This window comes from Ammodytes marinus, assembly GCF_949987685.1.
Source record: "Ammodytes marinus genome assembly, chromosome: 10".
Taxonomy (NCBI): Eukaryota; Metazoa; Chordata; class Actinopteri; order Uranoscopiformes; family Ammodytidae; genus Ammodytes; species Ammodytes marinus.
Window position 1 is genome coordinate 14,088,919 of NC_137214.1, and position 19,623 is coordinate 14,108,541.

At 43.2% G+C, this 19,623-nt stretch overlaps 1 protein-coding gene across 1 annotated transcript in view; it reads left to right on the forward strand.

Annotated features, from left to right (window-relative positions):
- The window catches only part of atg2a (autophagy related 2A), a 28,167-nt gene that overhangs the window by 6,374 nt on the left and 2,170 nt on the right, over positions 1–19,623 (forward strand). The window contains exons 7-41 of the mRNA XM_080035052.1: positions 50–149; positions 2,041–2,205; positions 2,592–2,734; positions 2,956–3,034; positions 3,136–3,385; positions 4,007–4,148; positions 4,672–4,770; positions 5,517–5,672; positions 5,926–6,199; positions 6,511–6,583; positions 6,722–6,896; positions 6,987–7,129; positions 7,798–7,910; positions 8,018–8,175; positions 8,732–8,864; positions 8,982–9,166; positions 9,253–9,333; positions 11,999–12,105; positions 12,219–12,311; positions 12,476–12,546; positions 13,117–13,193; positions 13,895–14,065; positions 14,515–14,641; positions 14,965–15,188; positions 15,289–15,518; positions 15,652–15,787; positions 16,655–16,876; positions 17,067–17,168; positions 17,624–17,708; positions 18,120–18,273; positions 18,419–18,488; positions 18,617–18,699; positions 18,855–18,976; positions 19,108–19,262; positions 19,376–19,534. Coding sequence (XP_079891178.1) covers positions 50–149; positions 2,041–2,205; positions 2,592–2,734; positions 2,956–3,034; positions 3,136–3,385; positions 4,007–4,148; positions 4,672–4,770; positions 5,517–5,672; positions 5,926–6,199; positions 6,511–6,583; positions 6,722–6,896; positions 6,987–7,129; positions 7,798–7,910; positions 8,018–8,175; positions 8,732–8,864; positions 8,982–9,166; positions 9,253–9,333; positions 11,999–12,105; positions 12,219–12,311; positions 12,476–12,546; positions 13,117–13,193; positions 13,895–14,065; positions 14,515–14,641; positions 14,965–15,188; positions 15,289–15,518; positions 15,652–15,787; positions 16,655–16,876; positions 17,067–17,168; positions 17,624–17,708; positions 18,120–18,273; positions 18,419–18,488; positions 18,617–18,699; positions 18,855–18,976; positions 19,108–19,262; positions 19,376–19,534 — 4,857 coding nt within the window. The remainder of the gene's footprint in view (positions 1–49; positions 150–2,040; positions 2,206–2,591; positions 2,735–2,955; positions 3,035–3,135; positions 3,386–4,006; positions 4,149–4,671; positions 4,771–5,516; positions 5,673–5,925; positions 6,200–6,510; positions 6,584–6,721; positions 6,897–6,986; positions 7,130–7,797; positions 7,911–8,017; positions 8,176–8,731; positions 8,865–8,981; positions 9,167–9,252; positions 9,334–11,998; positions 12,106–12,218; positions 12,312–12,475; positions 12,547–13,116; positions 13,194–13,894; positions 14,066–14,514; positions 14,642–14,964; positions 15,189–15,288; positions 15,519–15,651; positions 15,788–16,654; positions 16,877–17,066; positions 17,169–17,623; positions 17,709–18,119; positions 18,274–18,418; positions 18,489–18,616; positions 18,700–18,854; positions 18,977–19,107; positions 19,263–19,375; positions 19,535–19,623) is intronic.

Sequence of the window (19,623 nt, forward strand, 5' to 3'; positions counted from 1 at the left end):
TTGCAAGTGAGTCACGTCTGTGTCCTGTCTCTTCCTCTCTGTTCATTAGTTGGAGTTGGATGGAAAGGTGGGCTGTGTCCACATGCTGCTTTCTCCAGATCAAATAACCCATCTGACAGACTTGCTGGCAGCCCTCTGCATAGACACTGGTATATATTAAAACACACACACCCACTGTAATACACGTGCACAGTTTCTTGACCATGGGTACAGCAAATGCTCCATATGCAATCAAAATAATTTTTTTATTGAAATGGGCTTTCTGATTCTTTAGATTTTATTGTAACTGTATGTTGTCGTAACGTACAAAAATTATAATAAAATAGACACCTCTTGCCATCCTTAGTCATTGTGATGAGTCAATTGTACACTCATGCATGCTCTCATAAAAATAAAAATGTCTTCCTCTGTGTCTAACACCAGCAATACATAAGTCAGGAGGTCTACGAACATATACACTTACAGTATACAAAGACAATGGCCCTCATTTATCAACCGTGCATAGACCAGAAAAATGGGTGTACGTACATTTCCACGCAAATCTCGGCATTTATCAATATGGACGTGAGCGTAGGATACGCTCAAATCCCACGCCAGCTCTCAGCTCGTGTACGCAAGTTTGTAAACAGCATGGACTCGCAGTGCAGGCTGTGCCGGGTAGCCGATGACTTTGTTGGACAATTATTAGAAGGTAATACAAATCCAGTGTTTGCTCAGACCGAAATAAAGATATTAATCACTTAAAATTGTGCAGCGTATGGTGTGCAACTGAGTAGGAGAGCTGATTCAATAGTGCACACACCGGCCACTTAGGAGCGCTGCATGGGACTGCGTAAGGGCAGTTATCTTCGACTTGGAGCAGCTGGGGGGACACTGAGGCTCGGGTGCTGCATTCATTCAAAATGTTAGCCTAAGTATTAAATATGTAGAAGACCTACACTGCTCTTTATGATAAAAAATACACGGCACAACATTCAACTTAACATTTTATTTATTTGACGCACTTTTTAGATGTTAGTTCCTATTTTAATGTGTCATTGATCGCTTAAGCGAGCGATTTATTTCCACCGTTAACCGGCACGTTTTTCCGATCTGCTAGTGGAGCAGCTCAGCAGGACAGTGGGCGCTCTCACAGCTGATCGTTGCCGGGTCGGCTTGTGCAGCTGACGGCCGGGCTGACCACTCGTGCCAAGCGCATGCTGTCATACAGTAAAATGCAAAATGTGTTATTTTTAGTTTTTAAACCCCTTTTGAGTAGTGCTATCTAAAAGGGCCAATACATTTTAATCATTCAAATCTCTGCAGATGTGTATTTCTTTTATGGGGACCATTATCGGACAGTTGGTGCGTCTTTTTCTCCTCTACCACTTATATTATGCCCGCACGTTGGTTGCATTTCAGAACAGCAACACGCTTTTTTTAGTGGCGATTTTTGAGTCAGACCACTTTTTCTTCATCTATGTAAAGAAATGGCGACATATAATTGTATATGCTGTTTTATAGCATTTGAGCGCTGGAGATCGTTTGTTGTCAACATCAACGCTGTTGACCGCAGGAGTTATTTCCTTCCTAACTGCTGCCTTCTGTCGTTCTTTGATCCCGCTTGTAATGCACCTAAATGAAACTCTTTTTTTTTTTTTTTTCGCTGTTATTTTGTCAATTTCTACTTCAGAGAAGTTCCTCTTCTGTGCCGTAATGCGCATATCCATGTCGTAAAACCTCTGGGCGAGGCCTCTAAACTGAGAAAATATAGGGGTGTGATACGATTGTTTTCAGCCGCCGCATTTATCAATTATGGCCTGGCGTACGCCGAGATTGGCGAGATACGACTGTTTGATAAATCCCACGCAATACCTGGCGTAGGGAGGTATTTGCGCCAGAATCTGCACCAGTTTCCACGCAAGTTTGATAAATGAGGGCCAATATGCCTTTGTCCCTTGCATTTCAGAGCTAGAGGGTGAGGTCACAGACATCTGATAAAGTGTAGCTTTTCGTTCACATACATTCATTAAGCCTTTTCTCTGTCTTCTCTCACTGCAGAGCCAGAGGCTAAGTGTGGTGGAGTGCACAGCCGTCCATTAGACTCAGAAGACCTGCGTCTGATTGAAGAGGACCTCGGTAAGCAGCTGGGCTCCAGCCCCAGGGACAGGGAGTGGGATGATGAGCCGTACCTGGAGCCCTACATCACCAGCCTGGAGAATGGAGGTAAAGAGTGCAGCAAAGGTCCACCACCACCAGTAAACTTTATTTGTAAGATGCATCATGACCTCAGTGGGCATGGAGTAACTTGCTAGCCACTAAGGGTAAACATAAGAGAAAGTATTCCTTTTTCAAATTAAAATCTAGTGTATACAATATATAAAGGTTAAAATACAGCTCTACTCTCAATGTACAGGAACTCTGGCTTTATCTTGGCTGTATGAAATGCAAAGACAGAGAGGTGTGAACCTTTAGTGTAACATAACAGGTGTGCTGATCAGGGAATGACTTTGATAAAAAAAAAATTAACTGCTGTTTTCCCTGAGGCAATGTGTAACTATCTGTCTGTACATTTTAGTATTTAATTTCTCAATCTGCCTGTGTGTCTGCAGAAATGTTTTACTCCATGGGTCCTGTCGGGATGACCAATAGCGTGTCGTCTGTGCGCTCCGGCAGCGAGCTGTCAGACAGTGATATGGAGTCTTCTACACAGAGTGTAGCCAGCTTCTCACAACCTGCATCGCTGTCTGGACAGGTACTGCGTGCACATATGTTTTTAAATTTGGCAAGATTATCAGTACTGAGAACAGTATTTTGAATGCTACATTTGTATTATATTGTCCTTTTCTCTTTGTCTTTTTTCTTATGTTTCTTTATTTTCTAATCTTTACAAATAGCAGAATTAGTAAAATAAGCACACGATTGTTCATGGTCACAATCACAAGCAATCTAATTCCACTTCATCTTCCCTGTCAGGGCATTGCAAATTGTCCCAGGCGATATCCTGTAGCGGGCTGTCTGTCCAGTCTTCCCCAGTCAAGCCTCCGGACCAGAGGTAAAGTCAGGCTTTATATCAGCACATTGAAGGAACTTTGTTTTACTTTCCTCTTTATTCTTAAAAAAACACCATCTGAACTGTCATCCTATTGTGTGCAGGACGCTCACACAGTGGCCAGGCGGAGCAGCTGAAGGCTGATGCTTTGTTGCGGCTGACCCTTGGTGGGCTCACCCTGACCCTGCTGCAGGAGGACCCTCCCTCTAGGCCTGAAGGAGCCCCGTCAGTGGAGCAGGTGTCTCAGGTGTTCTTCAGGGAGCTGGCCTTCTTCAAGGACAACATGTTCAGTGAGAGAGACTTCCACCACCTCAGAGGGGGCTTTGCTAAGGCCTGCCCACACTCCCATCTCAGGTAGAGAGACATCACAGTGTGAGGATTGGGGAAAGGTCATCCAAAGATTTGGCAATTCAGTTGACTACTTCCCTTTTTTGAAAGGAGCCCGACGCATCATCCCGCTCATTACAGGGCTACTAACTAACTTATTGATTTGTAAACTGATCGAAGTAAAACATTGTTTTATGTTTGGTTTTATTGATTTAGAAATGGTTTTATTGCTCACGGTACAAAAAATTGCCTGTTAAGTTCAGAACTTCCTCCATCAACTGTAACAATGTGAATCGTGGGCCAAACTTACTCACGTCGTCTTAACTGGAGTCTTTGCAGACATAACCCATCACTCTGAAGTCCCCTCTCTCCAGATACATTCAAAGTTATGTTGAAAAAGTGTTTATTGAAGGAGTAGTGTGTAACTGTTTGTAGACAGACGTCTGTCAGGGGATTGATATGACAGGAAATGATCTATCAGAACATTGTTGAGAAATAGTTGCCCGTAGGATGGCGTGATCGACCAATTGGAACACAGCATTTATCAGTGCCGTGTAATAAGACATGATAGAGTGATCAGTGAGACAACTGACTTCTAAAAACCCTGAAATGCAATTAACCCCACCCCAAAATGTTCCTCTCTCCCAGAGTGACGGGAGCAGCGGTGCAGGTTAACTGTGAGATGCGAAGCGGGAGACGCCACTGCCGGGCCGTGACCTCTGACCTTTCCTTCAGCAGACTGGAACTGTTAGAGTGCCTCTGGGAGGATGGAAAGCCGCACTACAGCGAGGTGGGAAATCCCTATCACTCCGACTCTTTGGCTAGTGTTCACACTGTAAAACCTTAAACTTGGGGCGCTCCGGTGGCATAGTGGATAGAGCGCGTTCCATATTGGTTCCGGCGTTCGTTGCAGTGGTCGCGGGTTCAAATCCGACCCGTGGACCTTTATTGCAGGTCATCCCCCCTCTCTCTCTGTCTCCCAATTTCAACTCTTTACTATCAAATAAAGCTTGAAATTGCCAAAAAATTAGGCTATATTTAAAAATATATATATATATATATATATATATATATAAACTTAATCTTCACACCAATCTATTATATTCTTGTAAGGTCATTATATTTTAAATGTAATGTACAGTAGTAAGTGATCACATAGTCATTATGAAGCCTGTACATCTATCACTTTTGTCAATATGTGTCAGCGTCAACTAAACCTTTGCCTTTTGTCTGGAAACAGTGGTTATTATGGTGCTGCTGATGTTTGTTGCTCTCGTATCAAGCTGATAAGGACAACTTGTGTCTCTTCCCAGCTGCTTCAGTTCCAGAAAGCGGGTTTGTTTACAGTAGGAGCTGCAGCCAGACCATGTGCACAGCTACACTACGGCCTCACTGAAAGACACCTGCGTAGGGTATGTATTTACACAAACACACACACACACACACACACACACACACACACACACACACACACAGAGAGACTTGATATGAATCCCCTTTTTTTTTAAGTTTTCCTTCGTGTAAAGTATTTTTAATACTATGTACACAATGTGTTGTACAAATAATGTGTGTTTGCTTTGTATAGTCCGAGTGAAGAAGTTAGTTTAGTGTCACAATGTTAACGACCTGACGCAGACTAGTGTGTGCTGAGACAGTAGAGAACAAAATAATTCTTATTCTGAAAATAACGCATGAATGCAAATGAAGCAAGTTTTAAAATTAAGGAGGATTATTTACTGTTTCCTCATGATACAAGTTAGAAAGTTATATTTTATTACTTTTTATTTCATATCATGTTTATTGTTATAACAAATATAGTGGCTCACCCTCATTTCACAGGCTAGTGCCAAACTACTTTTCCAGAAGCCTATATTCTTTGCCAGAATTAAATTCAAAACTTGATGGCTTTTTTGCCAAAGAAAATTAATATTTTTATTATGGTGTAAACTTTGCAGACTGCATAACCTTCAAAAATAGCTTTAGAACCGATACAACGTTAAGCTGAAATGCTGGACTACAGCGATGCCAGTGATAATATACATAATTTACCTAGACTTGAGTCTGCCTAGTGAGGTGTATTAGAAAGACTTATCAGATCAATCTTTCTCGAAGTGTAACTTTAACACATTTGTGCGTGTTTGTGTTTGTGTGTTTGCAGGGTAAACAGCGGGTGGTGCGGCGGGATAGTGTTGTGCGGGTGGAGCTGGCTGAGCTGAGCACTGAGCTTGACCTGGACATCCTCAGTCGTCTGGGGAGCCTGAGCAAAGCCTTCAGCTACTGTCCCACACAAACCGCTGGACCTGGACTCACACAGGTAGCCACTTAACCATTTATTCCGAGAAATGCTTATTGACACCATCAGCAAGTTATTGTTTTGTAATCGCATGATTAAGCATCTCGGCAATAAAGGAAGTTTGTAATGACCGTGGGAAAACACTGACCTGTACCTGATACAAGCGGAACCTTATAATAAATAAAGTAAATACTTTTAATCTGTGACTGAATCAGTTGTTAAAAACCAACCTTCAGTAAATACTAAAACAGTTCTCCCTTTTTCTTCCTCTCAGACTCAGAGCAGTGAGCAGAGCTCCTCCTTCACTCTCCTCTCCCCTCACGCCATCCTCAAGCTTCGTTTCCCCATCCCCGACCTGCGGCCCCTCCCTCAGCGTCGGCCTCCTACCCAGAAGGCCGTGCGGCAGGAGACCTTGGTGCTGGAGCTGACAGAGCTGGAGCTCAAGCACCAGGAGGCCCCTGACCTTCAGATTGAGCAGACTGAGCCAGGGCAGCCATGGGCTCCCTGCCTCACCCAGCTGCTGGAGGCCTCCTTCACCGACCTGCATGGTGGGGACACACGCAGCTCTAGACAGTAGATGTTCCTAACGTGTATTCATCAAAGGAGCAACCAGAGATAGACATACAGTACAGTGACATATGCTTAACATATGCACTCTAAAAGCTGAGAAAGCTTAGAAAACTGTACAAAATGTATTTATATGAAAGATTTACTGGAGCTCCGTAGAAAAAGATTTGTTTTTAAAAGCTGTCAAGACAAATCCGATATGCTGTTTATATTTTTTATAACACATTTTGCTGAGGCAGACATTTTAAATTGTATAATCCTGACAGAGAATGTATGTGTTGTGTCTCTTTAGGGTCCTACGAAGGCTGGGAGGGCGGCTCTTTCCCCTGTATCAAAGTGAAGAAGAAAGGTGACACTCTGCCCAGGTTAGTGGTGATGATCATGAGAATAATTTAGATTATGTGATTCACAAAAATAATTTTAATTACCTACAATACAAAATCTATCAATGAGGAAATTGGAGTTTCAAGCCATTCTTACATATCGACTGTTTGTGTGAACAGGATATCAGTGCGTGTGCGTGGAGGTGAGGCTCAGGGCCCGGCAGCAGGACTGGATGGGATGAACCTGGGCCTCATCAGGGACCTGGGGGCTGCCTTCTTTGAAAGTCACTGTGATTTCAACGACAAAACCAGCTCCCCTTTCTCCTCCAACCGTACCATGTTTGAGACTGAGGAGGTGAGCCGGAAGAATGACAGCCCTTCAATTTGTTGTCTTTTTTCCACCGTCTTTCAGCCCTGACCCGTTCTCTCCTCTTTTTCTTTTTAGATGGTTATTCCAGCCGACCCCGAGGAGATGAGTCAATTTCAGTCACAATGCGTGGCTCAGTGTCAGTGTGCTGTGGACATCAGTCTGCCACTGGCCTACATCCTCTTGCCCAGCAAACAGGCCTTCCAGAGCATCTACAACAGGTAGGGTCAGCAGCAGCACATGTGTGATGGTTGATCCACCAAGCTAATGTTACACAGGTAAAAAGTACAGAGAGTTTGAAATATGTTCAAATGGTCTTCAGTAGAATACTTTATAAATACAAAAAATGTAGGTATGTCTCACCTTGTTTATTTATTTTATTGATTTACTATAGATTCATTCACTAACTAGTCCAGGGGGAAACATTGTATACATTACAACAAGTTCATAGAAAAGATAGTAACAAATTAAGAAATAGCAATGGGAAGAGGTCAGCAAAACTAAACCTTAAAAAAGGAAAAAATACAGGTAAGCTAAGGGTAATATTTGTTTTGGGTTTAGGTGTGTTTAAAGGGGGCTGATATAGGTTTGTAAGTGTTATTATTCATGTTTGGTTTTGGTGTTTTGATTATTCTTACCTTATAGATTATTGAACTGTAAGTTCACATTTATATGAACACAGAACAGGTCAGTTATTACAAAATGTGCTTTATCTGCCTTTGAACATCAGACTTCCCTTGTTCTGAAGCTGCTCATGTAGAGCTGTTATTAGTAATGTTAGAAATAGCTTTGTCTTCCAGCTTTTCTTCTGTTTTGGTCTTTATATTTGTAGTAAATCTTTGCACCAGATGTAATAGTCATTTTCCTCACCCTACGCTCTGTCCAAAAGGATCAATAATGATCTGTTAATGTGGGAGCCTCCTCCCCCCTCGGCGCACAGCCCCGACCACAGCCGCCATCAGCATGACGAGTTCAAGCTCTGCAAGTCAGCCTTCAGACTGGGTGAGTTTTACTGCTTTGATCGAAAAAAGCTCCACAATGGTTTGTATTGATTTATAAAAATCAAAAAGATTAACATGTCTCTCTATCTCTCTCTCTCTCTGCCACAGACTCTGATTCAGAAGAGGACGAGCCTCATTTCTTCTTGGCCACTGATGCATCTGGAAGGACACAACAGTCGGCTCCCCGCCCCAACCACAACCTCAGCCTCCTCTCCCTCACTGTGATTATCGGCAAAGGTCGCCTTCAAGCCAGGACAGACAGGAAGGTGAGTCACATGGTTGGCTGTAGTTTAAGAAGGCATCGCATTTAGTGGCACGATAGGCTGGCACCCACAATTTGCATCTGCTGTGAGACTCTACTTGCTTAGCTCAAAGGCAAAAAGTTAAGGAGATTCAACTTGGTAAGCCTTTTGGAGTTCTGCCAAACTGTCAAAAGATTGAACAATATAACCAGGATGCAACATCGTCATAAACTAAAACACACTTATAGTTGCAGCAGCTGAAGAAATTAATAGGTCGAACACATGAGTAGGCCTCCTCTCCAACATATTGCCTTTTGGTGAAAAAGTTTTGGTGTAAATGCTTTGAAAGCTTAATATTGAATTATCTTAATACAGTTGCTTTGATTAATTGTTTTGGAACTGGATGTTAAATTACCTTTTTACATTCAAAAAAATTAAGTATTTAGAGTGATTGAGTACTTGAACTATTGTTTATTGTATACTATGCACTGATATATTGGAGAAACAAACATGTTTTTGTCTTGTAAGTGACATGTCAAAGACTTAACACACCTTTTTCCGTTGCATGTCATTGATTCAGGAGGACCAGAGTCATGGGGAAATTGTGCTGGACCTGGAGGGGGGGAAGATATTCAGTGTGGCACAGCACCAGAATGATCCCAATCTCAATTTCCTATGTGTGGAGAGCAGACGGGTGGAGCTCTACCATCGAGGTGCACAGCATAATTCACATTTTCTTCATACAATTATGTTGAAGTGTATTTATTGCCAAGTAGAAAAAGTTAATTTATGTGTCCGCCCCCTCCTTCCTCACACACACACCACTACAGCGGTGGTGAAAGACACTCCCATCACTCAGCGGTTGGAGATGCCCAACTTCACTCCCCCAAAGCACTTGGACCCTACCATCTACCCCACAGAGGTGGGGGTGAGCAGTGTGAGCGGCCGAGAGGGGGAGCTACAGATGTTGTCCACAGCCATCAAAATCACGCTGGACCTAAACAGGAGTGTCAAGGTACATCCTCATCAAACGCATGATTTTGCAGAAAGTTTGTGCAGGTTTGACATTAAACAAAGTTTCTTTCCTTTTGCTCCTTGCAGGAGTTCCTCGTGGCCCTCAAACTCCAAGGTGCCACTATGCAACATCACATGACGCAGACTAACCACAGCTGGCATGAGCAGGTGGGAAGCTCAAAGAAACAAGTCACCTTACAGAGCATAGAGTTCTCACAGTATCTTCTTGTTTAAAAGTTCATGAAAGGAAAGACTTAAGTTTTAAGCTTCTTTATTGTCAATTAACACATGCAGATTCACACATGGTAAGTCACACAAGGTTGTTGAAATTTGGTTTAACTCCTCCCACATCTTTAAATGCCACACACATGCAATTCTCTAGAGGGGGTTCTCGCACAGCCATACTGTGGTGCCCCTGGAGCAGTTTTGGGGTTAAGTGCCTTGCTTAAGGACACAATGGTAGAGAGTACGTACATGTTTTAGCAGGATAATGTTAATTCTTCCTTAGAAATAAAAGTGCGATTTAAAGTTTTGGTGTCAGTCCCCCAGAGTTGGAAAACTGCTTCTTCTCTGTCTAGACCAACATTCTTGACATTCCACATTCAAGCCGAAATAGACTGGGTGAGCAGTGAAGTATTGAGGTATTTTGCAGTAACAATCCAGTGTTTAATATGAAGTGCAGCTTTTGCTTTTTTTCTCAATTTAAAAAGAATTTCCCTCTTCATCATGCTATAATCATTTCCTCTAGCTACATCAACTGTAAAAACCCTGCAACTACATCATTCAGGCGCAAAAGCAGAAGGTGATTTGGGAAGTTGTGAACTGATGTAGATGTGACAAGATCGTCACATGTACATGTAGATAGGTGCACCAAGAAGTAAATTAAGGGTGTATTCACACATGCCGTGTTTAGTTCGGTTGAAACGAACGACATTTTTCAGACATGTGTGAATACAGCAATCGCACTCGGGGGCGGACCAAACAAACACTCCGAGACCCAGCTGAAGGGTCGACTGTGGCTCAGTTGGTAGAGCGGGTCGGCCGATGATCAAAGGGTTGGAGGTTCAATCCCTGCCACCTGTGTCATGGTTGTTGTGTCCTTGGGCAAGACACTTCACCCACCTTGCCTCGTGTGAATGTCGATAGTTAGCCTGCTATCGATGTATGAATGTGTGTGTGAATGGTAACGTGGGAAAGGAAAACAGGTCTCCCTTGCAAAAGAGTCTCCGGTCTCAATGGGATTTACCTGTATAAATAAAGGTAAAAAAAAAAAAAAGAGGTGGTCTCGGTGCGTTTCCAAACGCACTCTGCTGCAGTTCGTTTGTGGTGTGAATGTGTCCGGACTCGATCCGACCCAATTGCAGGAAGCACTGTGCCTTTTCTTTTTTAATAAATCGCCATCAGCTTCACTTTATGGGAAAGTGTTGTTGTAGCCATTGTTAGGAAGATTAGTTGTGGTTTGACCGGGAGCCCCGAGCGAATATATTACATTTGATAGACAGGATGCGTAAACATGCCGATGTGTTCAGCGATCAGATGAAGGAGAGGGGAGCGTCTCCCGCACAGTGACAACAGGTTCACGCTGCGCTTTGAAGTGCGTGTTTTTATTTTGCTTCCCATGTTACGGGGCCGTCAATACTATCCCTGTGTCAGTTTGGAGCTGAGCCGCGCCAAACTCACACCCAGCGGACACACGGCTAAATCAGCTGTGTGTCAGCTTGAGCCTATTCCTTGCGAGCCGCGCGTCCAGCAGCAAAAATACAGTAAATATTATGTTTCACATTGTAGGCTACAAGCCACACATTGACACAGGCCTACATATTATAACCATATGAAACAACCATAATTTTATGTTTTATTTATAAGCTAGATGTAGGCCTTGTTATGTATTTATTATTTTTAACCCCATATCGTAGCCTATCAGTTATATATTTCGCAGTTTTCACTTCGTGCTTCCTGCTTCTTTCCACCCCAGAATGTCTGTCCAGTGAATGAATGACCTCAGATCACGTGTGGGTTTACTTCTTAATGCTGGTTCACTTGCAAAAGGGGTAATATAAAAGTGGACCACACCAAAAAAATAAAAAATTTGGTCTGGACCAAAGCAAGTGAACTAGCGGACTTTACCAGTGTGAATACACCCTAAGAGTAAGTTTACCAGTGCAATGCCACTAGTGCTGCTAAGATTGTGATTCGCATCTATTCACTCTGTCACGATGGCGTTGCACTCGCATCCTTTTTGACCATTTTTCCGCAGTTTTCTATGGAAGCACTGATCCAAACACCTTCACATTCCGCACTTCTCTTCCTTTGATGTCTGTCTATATTCATAGTATAGATAGACACAAACAGACATACATCGAGACACCTTTCTTTACTGATGGATGTATGACAAAAATAACTGAAAGGTATTGGATATCACAGACGGATTTTACAGAACCAATGAATGGCAAACATGAGTCTCTCCATCCAGAAAATAAAACGCAATAAAGAAAATGTAGAGAGTTAGACACCCTTGAGTTTAACAGGAACATTATTTCGCCTGCGCTTGAAGCTGTAGCATCTGCCTACTATCCCTTACAGGTCCCACCAGCACTAAGTCACCACCCATGCCAAAAAAAAAACCCTTTTTTGCTCCCCAAAGATAATAAGTATATACTATTACATACAAGTATGATTACATGCCACAAATTGCATGTAATTATTGCAGCATTTGCAATTTTCCAGTTAAAGCGTTTGGGTTGTGCAGGAAAATGTAAACCACATGCTGAAATCCAATAAGGGGGATGAATTTGATGAATGACTTTGCGGAGTCTGTGTTTGTTTGTTACAGCTGGTTGATTTCTTGGACGTCATTGATGATCCTATTTTAGGATACACAGCACCTGCCGTCATCACTGTCCTCCACACACACCTTGCTACCTGTGCCGTCGACTACAGGTATGTAGTCTAAGTACACTGTGATTGATAAAATTATGGTGTGTGCACTGTGCAGTGCAATATCCCTTTCTCTTTACTTTTTCACCCTTATCTTCTGTTTTTCTGTTTTGCAGACCTCTGTATCTGCCACTGCGCATGTTGTTCACAGCAGAGTCCTTCTCTCTGTCCAGTAATATCATTGTAGACACTGCCACCTTCCACCTCAGGTACAGTTCAACAAATAGATTGTCCTTTAAATAAAACATTTAACATTGAGAAAATTATTTTACATTTTAATTTGGAATGGCAGTTTATATCGCATTATACTGTATATGAACTACCTCCAGGGGTGATATTTTAGTAAGTTGTGTTTTCCTTGTGTTGTGGTTAGATTCATCCTGGATGACTCTGCTCTCTACCTCTCTGACAAATGTGAGACTGACACCGTGGACCTGAAGAGAGGTAAAACACATGATACGTGTGTGTGTGTGTGTGTGTGTGTGTGTGTGTGTGTGTGTGTGTGTGTGTGTGTGTGTGTGTGTGTGTGTGTGTGTGTGTGTGTGTGTGTGTGTGTGTGTGTGTGTGTGTGTGTGTGTGTGTGTGTGTGTGTGTGCCCGCTGTTCAGAATTACAGGATAGAAAACACTGCCATGGTGTCATTCATAGATGTTCTCTTTAACACTGGCTCTTAAAAAAGTTTTGCATTTGCTTGAATTGTAGCCGTAATGTTACTCAGCAGTAAAAGAGTAAAAACGGGGAAAAAGCATCTGAACGGCTTCTGCAGAAAATTATTATGAGACAAAGTCATCTGTCCAGGCGGCAACAGTGACCTACAGAAACAAAAATCCTTCCCCTCACTTTCATGAAATAGTGTGAGGACATGAATGGATGACATGATAACTGTAGGGAAACCTTATCTTTGCACCAGGGAATCTTTCCCAGCAGGACCCGTTGAAAGTTGACAAAAGGAAAAAAAAAAAGAATAAAAAAGAATAAAAAGATTAGTTGCATTACGTCTCTTTGTGTTACACAGACTACGTGTGTGTTCTGGACATTGACCTGCTGGAGCTTGCCATCACCACATGGAAAGGCAGCAATACGGGCAAACTGGTGAGTGCTCGCCATCTGATTACATACCTGTGTTTTAGGTCCCTTCCACTCAGCAGGCCATGGAGCATTATAAGAATGACCGCCCCCGCCAGAGAAAAACAAAACATTGTAATTTAGTTAACCCTCCCCAAAAACCATAAACGAGCCCAGACCATGTGTTTATAAATATTTGTTTCACCATGACGAAGTCTCCCCGTAATAATAGCTTCAGAGGGCAGTTTGAGACGACGCATCAGTTTCCAGTGGAACCAAAACCGGCGGTAAACACGTTGTCCCTAAACAATGTAGCTGTATTTTTTTAGCCAATCAGTTTCAAGCTGTGAAAAATGTGAGAGAAGTCTATTATGTAACAAGGTAATGATGTTTTGTACACTTGACTTTGAGGCATTCGCTCTATGCAGTTTATGTTTATAGGATTTAGCTGTATTTGTATTGCCTAATTCTATATGTTTATTTGGTTTCATGTAAAAAATAAATAAAAAGCTTCATTTACAACTGATTATCGTCTGTTTTTGACTTGTCGTTGTGGCATTTCAATTGGTCTTTTTGAGAAAATCTTGAACAAATGTTTTGGCAGAGAGGAGAGACATGAGCTGTAAAACTGAATTATCGACACATGTATGAGTTTTTTATTAATAGTTGTTCTCTCTCTTATTTATAATTTAAACATGCTTCCTCTGTGTCCTCTCTCTGTTCTCCAGTCTCAGCCACTCTTTGAGCTCCGCTGCTCCAACAATGTGGTTCACCTTCACACCTGTGCTGACTCCTGTGCCGCCCTCGTCAATCTGCTGCAGTACCTGGTCTCCCAGGGCGACCTGCACCCCCCGCCACGACACACCTCACCCACCGAAATCGCCGGCCAGAAACTACCAGTAAGGCCAACTTATTCAATGGATAATTTTAATAAATAATTAATAACAATGATGGCTTCAAACTAAACACAAAGTAAATTGTATTTGTATTTATAAACAGGACTCAGTCTGTTTATCATACCCATTGACCTTTAGGTCTTGATTTTTTATTTTTTTAATAACCTTGGGTACATGTGTAGAAATGTAAGCGCAAATGAGGATGGATTTGGTAGCAGTAGTACAATAACAAAATAAAGGAACAGAATGCCATTATAAAGTGAAATATATAAATTATTATACACACACAAACATCTAATATTATATTATATTATATTTTATGTGTAATATTTCAGTACAATTCAATTTATTAAATGTAAAAAGTGCATTTTAGGTTGATTCAAGTTCCATAAAGTATGGTTTTAAGATGCCGTGAATTTGTCTAAAGTCTGTGTAATATTCTGTCTTGTCAGCTGTCAGAAAGTCCTGCGTCTGTGCTGCCCTGCCCTCCAGCTGAAACCGCAGAGATCAACCAGTACGACCTGGCTGATGCCTTAATCGACACAGAGAAGAGCCACCGAGAAGAGATGTTCGATCCAGGTACTGCTGAGTTTGTCTCTATATATCTACACTTCTGAACATCCCAAAGGGATATGGCTCTTTCAAATGACCTAGTGCATAGGAATAGGATTGTGAGTTATTGAAATATGTTTCTATAAGTGTTGTAAAACTGTGGTGAAGCTTTAAAAAATAAGGAGGGGTTTGTTGTTGCACCTTGACAAAATGAACTGCTAACGCTGCTATAAAACTTCTAAAGTCATGTAATGTGTATCTGTATGTGTCGTACGCAAATGCTCAGGAGGTTTTTAGATGCTGGAGTAACAAATGTTGACTCTTTAAACTGACTGCTGGTATTTGTCCAGGTTCCCCCTCCATGCCTAGAGGCTCACCTGCCTCCGTCTACCTGTTCCCTGGTGAAGCTACAAAGCGCAGCCACTCCGTCCTGCTGGCTGACGACTCTGAGCTCGAGGGACTGGTTGCCACGGCAACAGAGGCTCAGGCGGATATGATGTCGGACGAAGGCTCCGAGGGCTCCACCGACAATGACGATTTTTGCATCTTGGAGGCTCCCGGGATGGGCATCCTTGTGAGTCTGTCCCCCATTAGCTCACAACCACTGACTCCTTTACAGAAATATTTTAGTTTGTTCACTAACACTAATTGTCCCAATGTTGGATTTGTTCCAGCCCAGGGACGGGGAGCCTGTGGTGACGGTGCTGGCCCCGGGGCCCATCAGGTTGAAGGAGAGTCACTTCTCCAGGCCCCGAGGCAGCTTAGACCTGCTAAGGGCCCCCAGCCGCTTCCCAGTGCCCCAGAGCAGGGTGGTGCTGCGCGAGATCTCTGTAGTCTGGCATCTTTATGGGGGCAAGGACTTTGGCTGCAAGCCCATGTCTATACATGCCCAGCACGCAAACAGGTTCCCACACACACACACACACACACACTCACAATCTATACATCAGTGATCATGAAAATGGGCCACCTTTGGGTCTTGTTTGTCTACGTGTCTCATGTCTCTTCTCCTGTCACTGTCCCTCCTCTCTCTACAGAGGTCGCTCGGCCCCTGCTGGTGTTCGTGGGTCCCCGTCTCGCTCTGCCGCTCCCTCTCGGCCACAGAACTCATGGCGCTGGGCCGGAGGCAGTGGGCGCCAGCACACACTGCTGATGGAGATCCAGCTCACCAAGGTACTTAAACAGTATGCGTGTACCAGATGAAACTGACACTAGAAAGGGCTGTTTTTTAGTTTATTTTAATAACAAAGTGATTTAATAAACTTTTAAACCTTATTATTAAATTCAAACTCAGATCAGTTTTTATGCACCCATACATTTCTTATGTGCTGTTGTTTTTTTTGCTCTGATCCAGATGTATCATTTAATTTCTGATTCAAATCAAGCCCCAACCTCAGCGATTTTTACCAGCATCCAATAAGGAAGTGACCACAACTGTAGTAACCGGAAGTGCCACTAGGGGGGTGGAAGCAGAAGACAGCCATCTCTCATTGACTCACTTGTTAAACAGGCTGTTTTCAAAGTCTTATTAAATCTATTTACAGCCTGGTCCACAAAACTATTTTAGTCTGTATGTTTAGGTCATATCTCCATGACAACACTGAGGGGGGTGAATTTTTTCGGACCACGCTAGTTTTTATTTAATCGGAGGTTAAAATGTATTGGCGCGATCTCTTGAGTGACAGCTCTCCGCCCGTTGTCCCTCACTTTGCCTCGGTGGTATACGTCAGCTATCTCCCTCCCCCTCACAAAATGGTGACGTGCACAAACCAGGATTATTGGATGCCGTGTGAATAACTGAGGTCAGCCCGGATGCTACATCCATATTATTTACTATCTATGATTCAATCAAAGAAACACTTAAGACACTTATTCGCTTTCTTGCTGAGACGATTGATAGCACTCTTACAGTCAGATGATTTTTACTTGCTATGTTAACTTTGAACTGAGTCATGCACGCTGTTTCCCTCTGCTTCCTGTCTATTATGCCTGACTAAACATCTTTTTTTTAAACAAATTCCCTCCTGTGTTGTCCTCCAGGTGTCCTTCCAGCATGAGTCCTACCCTGTTGTAGCAGCGGGGCTGGATGGAGAGGGGTCAGTGGCGGCAGGGGTCGGTCCCGGTGGCGAGCAGCCCCTCTCGAGGCAGGTGTTCATCGTACAGGAGCTGGAGGTTCGAGACCGACTAGCCTCCTCACAAATGAACAAATTCCTCTACCTCTACACCAGCGAGAGCATGCCCCGCAGAGCCCACTCCAACATGGTGAGAGCACTCTGATGACTACACAGAGATCCAAACTACTGTTTGGCAGAGCTTTAATACAGCTTTAAGTAACCTTGTTTAGGGAGGCAGGAAGAGTTAGGTGAAAAGATGTGAGAGGACTTGATAAAAGACAAATGGTCCAGCATGAAATGTTAATGATATAATGGATTGTGTGATTTCTTTTATGCAGCTGACTGTGAAGGCCCTGCAGGTGTGCCCAGAGTCCGGCTTGGGTGGTCCAGAGTGTTGCCTTCGGATCAGCCTGCTGCCTCTGAGACTTAACGTCGACCAGGTAACTCCAGCCACTGAAAGCAGGTGTAAGCCAGTCTCATTCAAAATACATGGTACCTGGAAGTGGCCGAGTAGAGCCTCCAGATATGCAGGGGATTTTCTATACATTTTAGCTGTTAAGAAAAATAAAGGAAGAAGAAGTAAGTGGCTCTCGAGTTCTACGTTGTTATCTTTTTTCTATTCAAAGATGTTCTGTAAATGCTTCAGCCCTCAGAGAACACTCAGACAAATTGATTTTGCACTTTAATATGGCATCAATCCAGAAATTCCCATTCATACCATCGCTTGAACTTTATCAGATTGGACATTGGAGATGTCAGTTTTAAGAAGTTCACTTTACAGAATGAGCCATTGCAGACGACGCACTAATTTCTGTTTAGCACTCTGATAATTTTGTTTCATTCATTCGGTCACCTTTTCTTGTCTAACCAGCATTTTCCTTTCTGTACTATCCAGGATGCACTATTTTTCCTGAAGGACTTTTTCAGTAATCTAGCTTCCTTTGTTAACCCTTACCTGCCTGTGGACCCTGCAACTGAAGGTAAGCCACGTCTGATGATGTTTTTTTTATTTTTTATTCTCCATATGTCTGTCATTTATAATGTTAAAGGTTTCTGTCAAATACATAAATATTAAAGGTTTTGTATGAGATGTCCCATGCAAGCTTCTTTCATTTGCTCTGAAGAACATGTTTAAATGATTACTTATGCAATCTCTGAGCATTTTAATTGTTTCAAAGATAATTTTTCGGCATTTGCTATGCTTTATTTATAATGCAGAGAGACAGAGATGAAATGGGGCAGAGATGGGAATGACATGCAGAAACCCGTGGGTCTGCTGCGAGGACTGAGCATGGGGGGATGCTCTAACCACTCCATCACAAGCGCCCCCCAAAAAGTTCAATATTTGATCCGTTTAGTTAATATATTTTTTCATAAATCCCCATTTCCAGCAAAAGCCGACCCCTCCCAGAAGGTGTCTGAGGAGGCAGAGCCGACAGCTGGTCTGGGACCTGATCTCACAGCTTCTGTGGAAACCACCTACAGCGAGCAGAGCTGCTCCTCTGCCGGCTCCACCTCCTCCTCCGATCAGCCCATCTACTTCAGGTGTGTAAACATTAATTCACCTAGACAAAGTCTGACTCTGTGCTCACAAACTAAAGGGAACAGGGACAGCAATGTACAAGTTGCAAAAAATACTCACCATGAAAAAAGGTTAAACGTGCAAATATGGTCTCTCTCTTCTGTTCAGGGAGTTTCGTTTCATATCTGAAGTGCCTATCTGGCTGGACTATCATGGCAAACATGTCGTCATTGAACAGGTGAGAGGTCACTCATCCGTCACTGAGTCGGGCCAAAAGCTCATAATAAGAACATTTCTCTGTGATTAATTGTGCATGCCGACTGCACTTACACAATCCTAATATTTTCTTTACTTGTTGTTTCCCAGGGGACGTTTGCAGGGATTCTGATCGGTCTGGCCCAGTTAAACTGCTCAGAGTTGAAGCTGAAGAGGCTCTGCTGCAGACACGGGTAGGAATACACACCTCCAAACCTACACAGAAATCTTATGCCCAAATCTGTTCAGTAGTTTGTGACTTTCTGAGACTCACCATGTCACCATGTTTGAAAGGTGAGCCAATGGAGCTTTCAATTTCTCAGTCTTTCTTCTCCAACTTTTTTCTTAGTCTCCTCGGTGTAGACAAAGTCATCCAGTACGCTGTCACGGAGTGGCTGACTGACATCAAGAAGAATCAACTGCCGGGCATTCTGGGAGGTGTTGGCCCCATGCATTCTGTTGTCCAGCTGTGTGAGTAGACACTGCTCCAAACACACCACCTCACACAAGTCTCATTGTTCACATTTACTTGTTCTTAATCCTGTTTTCTCTCTCGGTTCTTTCCATTTTCCCCCTCGCACCATGTGGTTTTGTCTATCCAGTCCATGGAGTGAGGGATCTGTTCTGGTTGCCCATAGAGCAGTACAGGAAGGATGGGCGCATTATTCGAGGTCTCCAGAGGGGGGCGGCGTCCTTCGGCACCTCCACAGCCTCAGCAGCTCTGGAGCTCAGCAACAGGCTGGTGCAGGCCATACAGGTACTGGCTCTGTGATGGACATGACTGTGAAACAAAGTCATGTCCAAAATCATCTTCAAGGACAAGCTTCCTATCACCAAGCTTAACAAACTCTTCGTCTTTTTCTCTCCCAGGCCACAGCAGAGACAGTGTACGACATCCTGTCTCCAACTCCCCCTCTGAACCGCTTTGCCATCACAGAAGGCCGGGCCCCGTCCAGCCGGCCCCGCAGAGCTGCTCAGCCTGCAGACCTGCGAGAGGGTGTAGCCAAGGCCTACGACACCGTCAGAGAGGTGCGTCCTCAAACCTAACTTAATCTCAAAATTAATTATGGATCCTTCAAATGAAACAGAATCTCTAGAAAAAACTCTAGGGAACAATT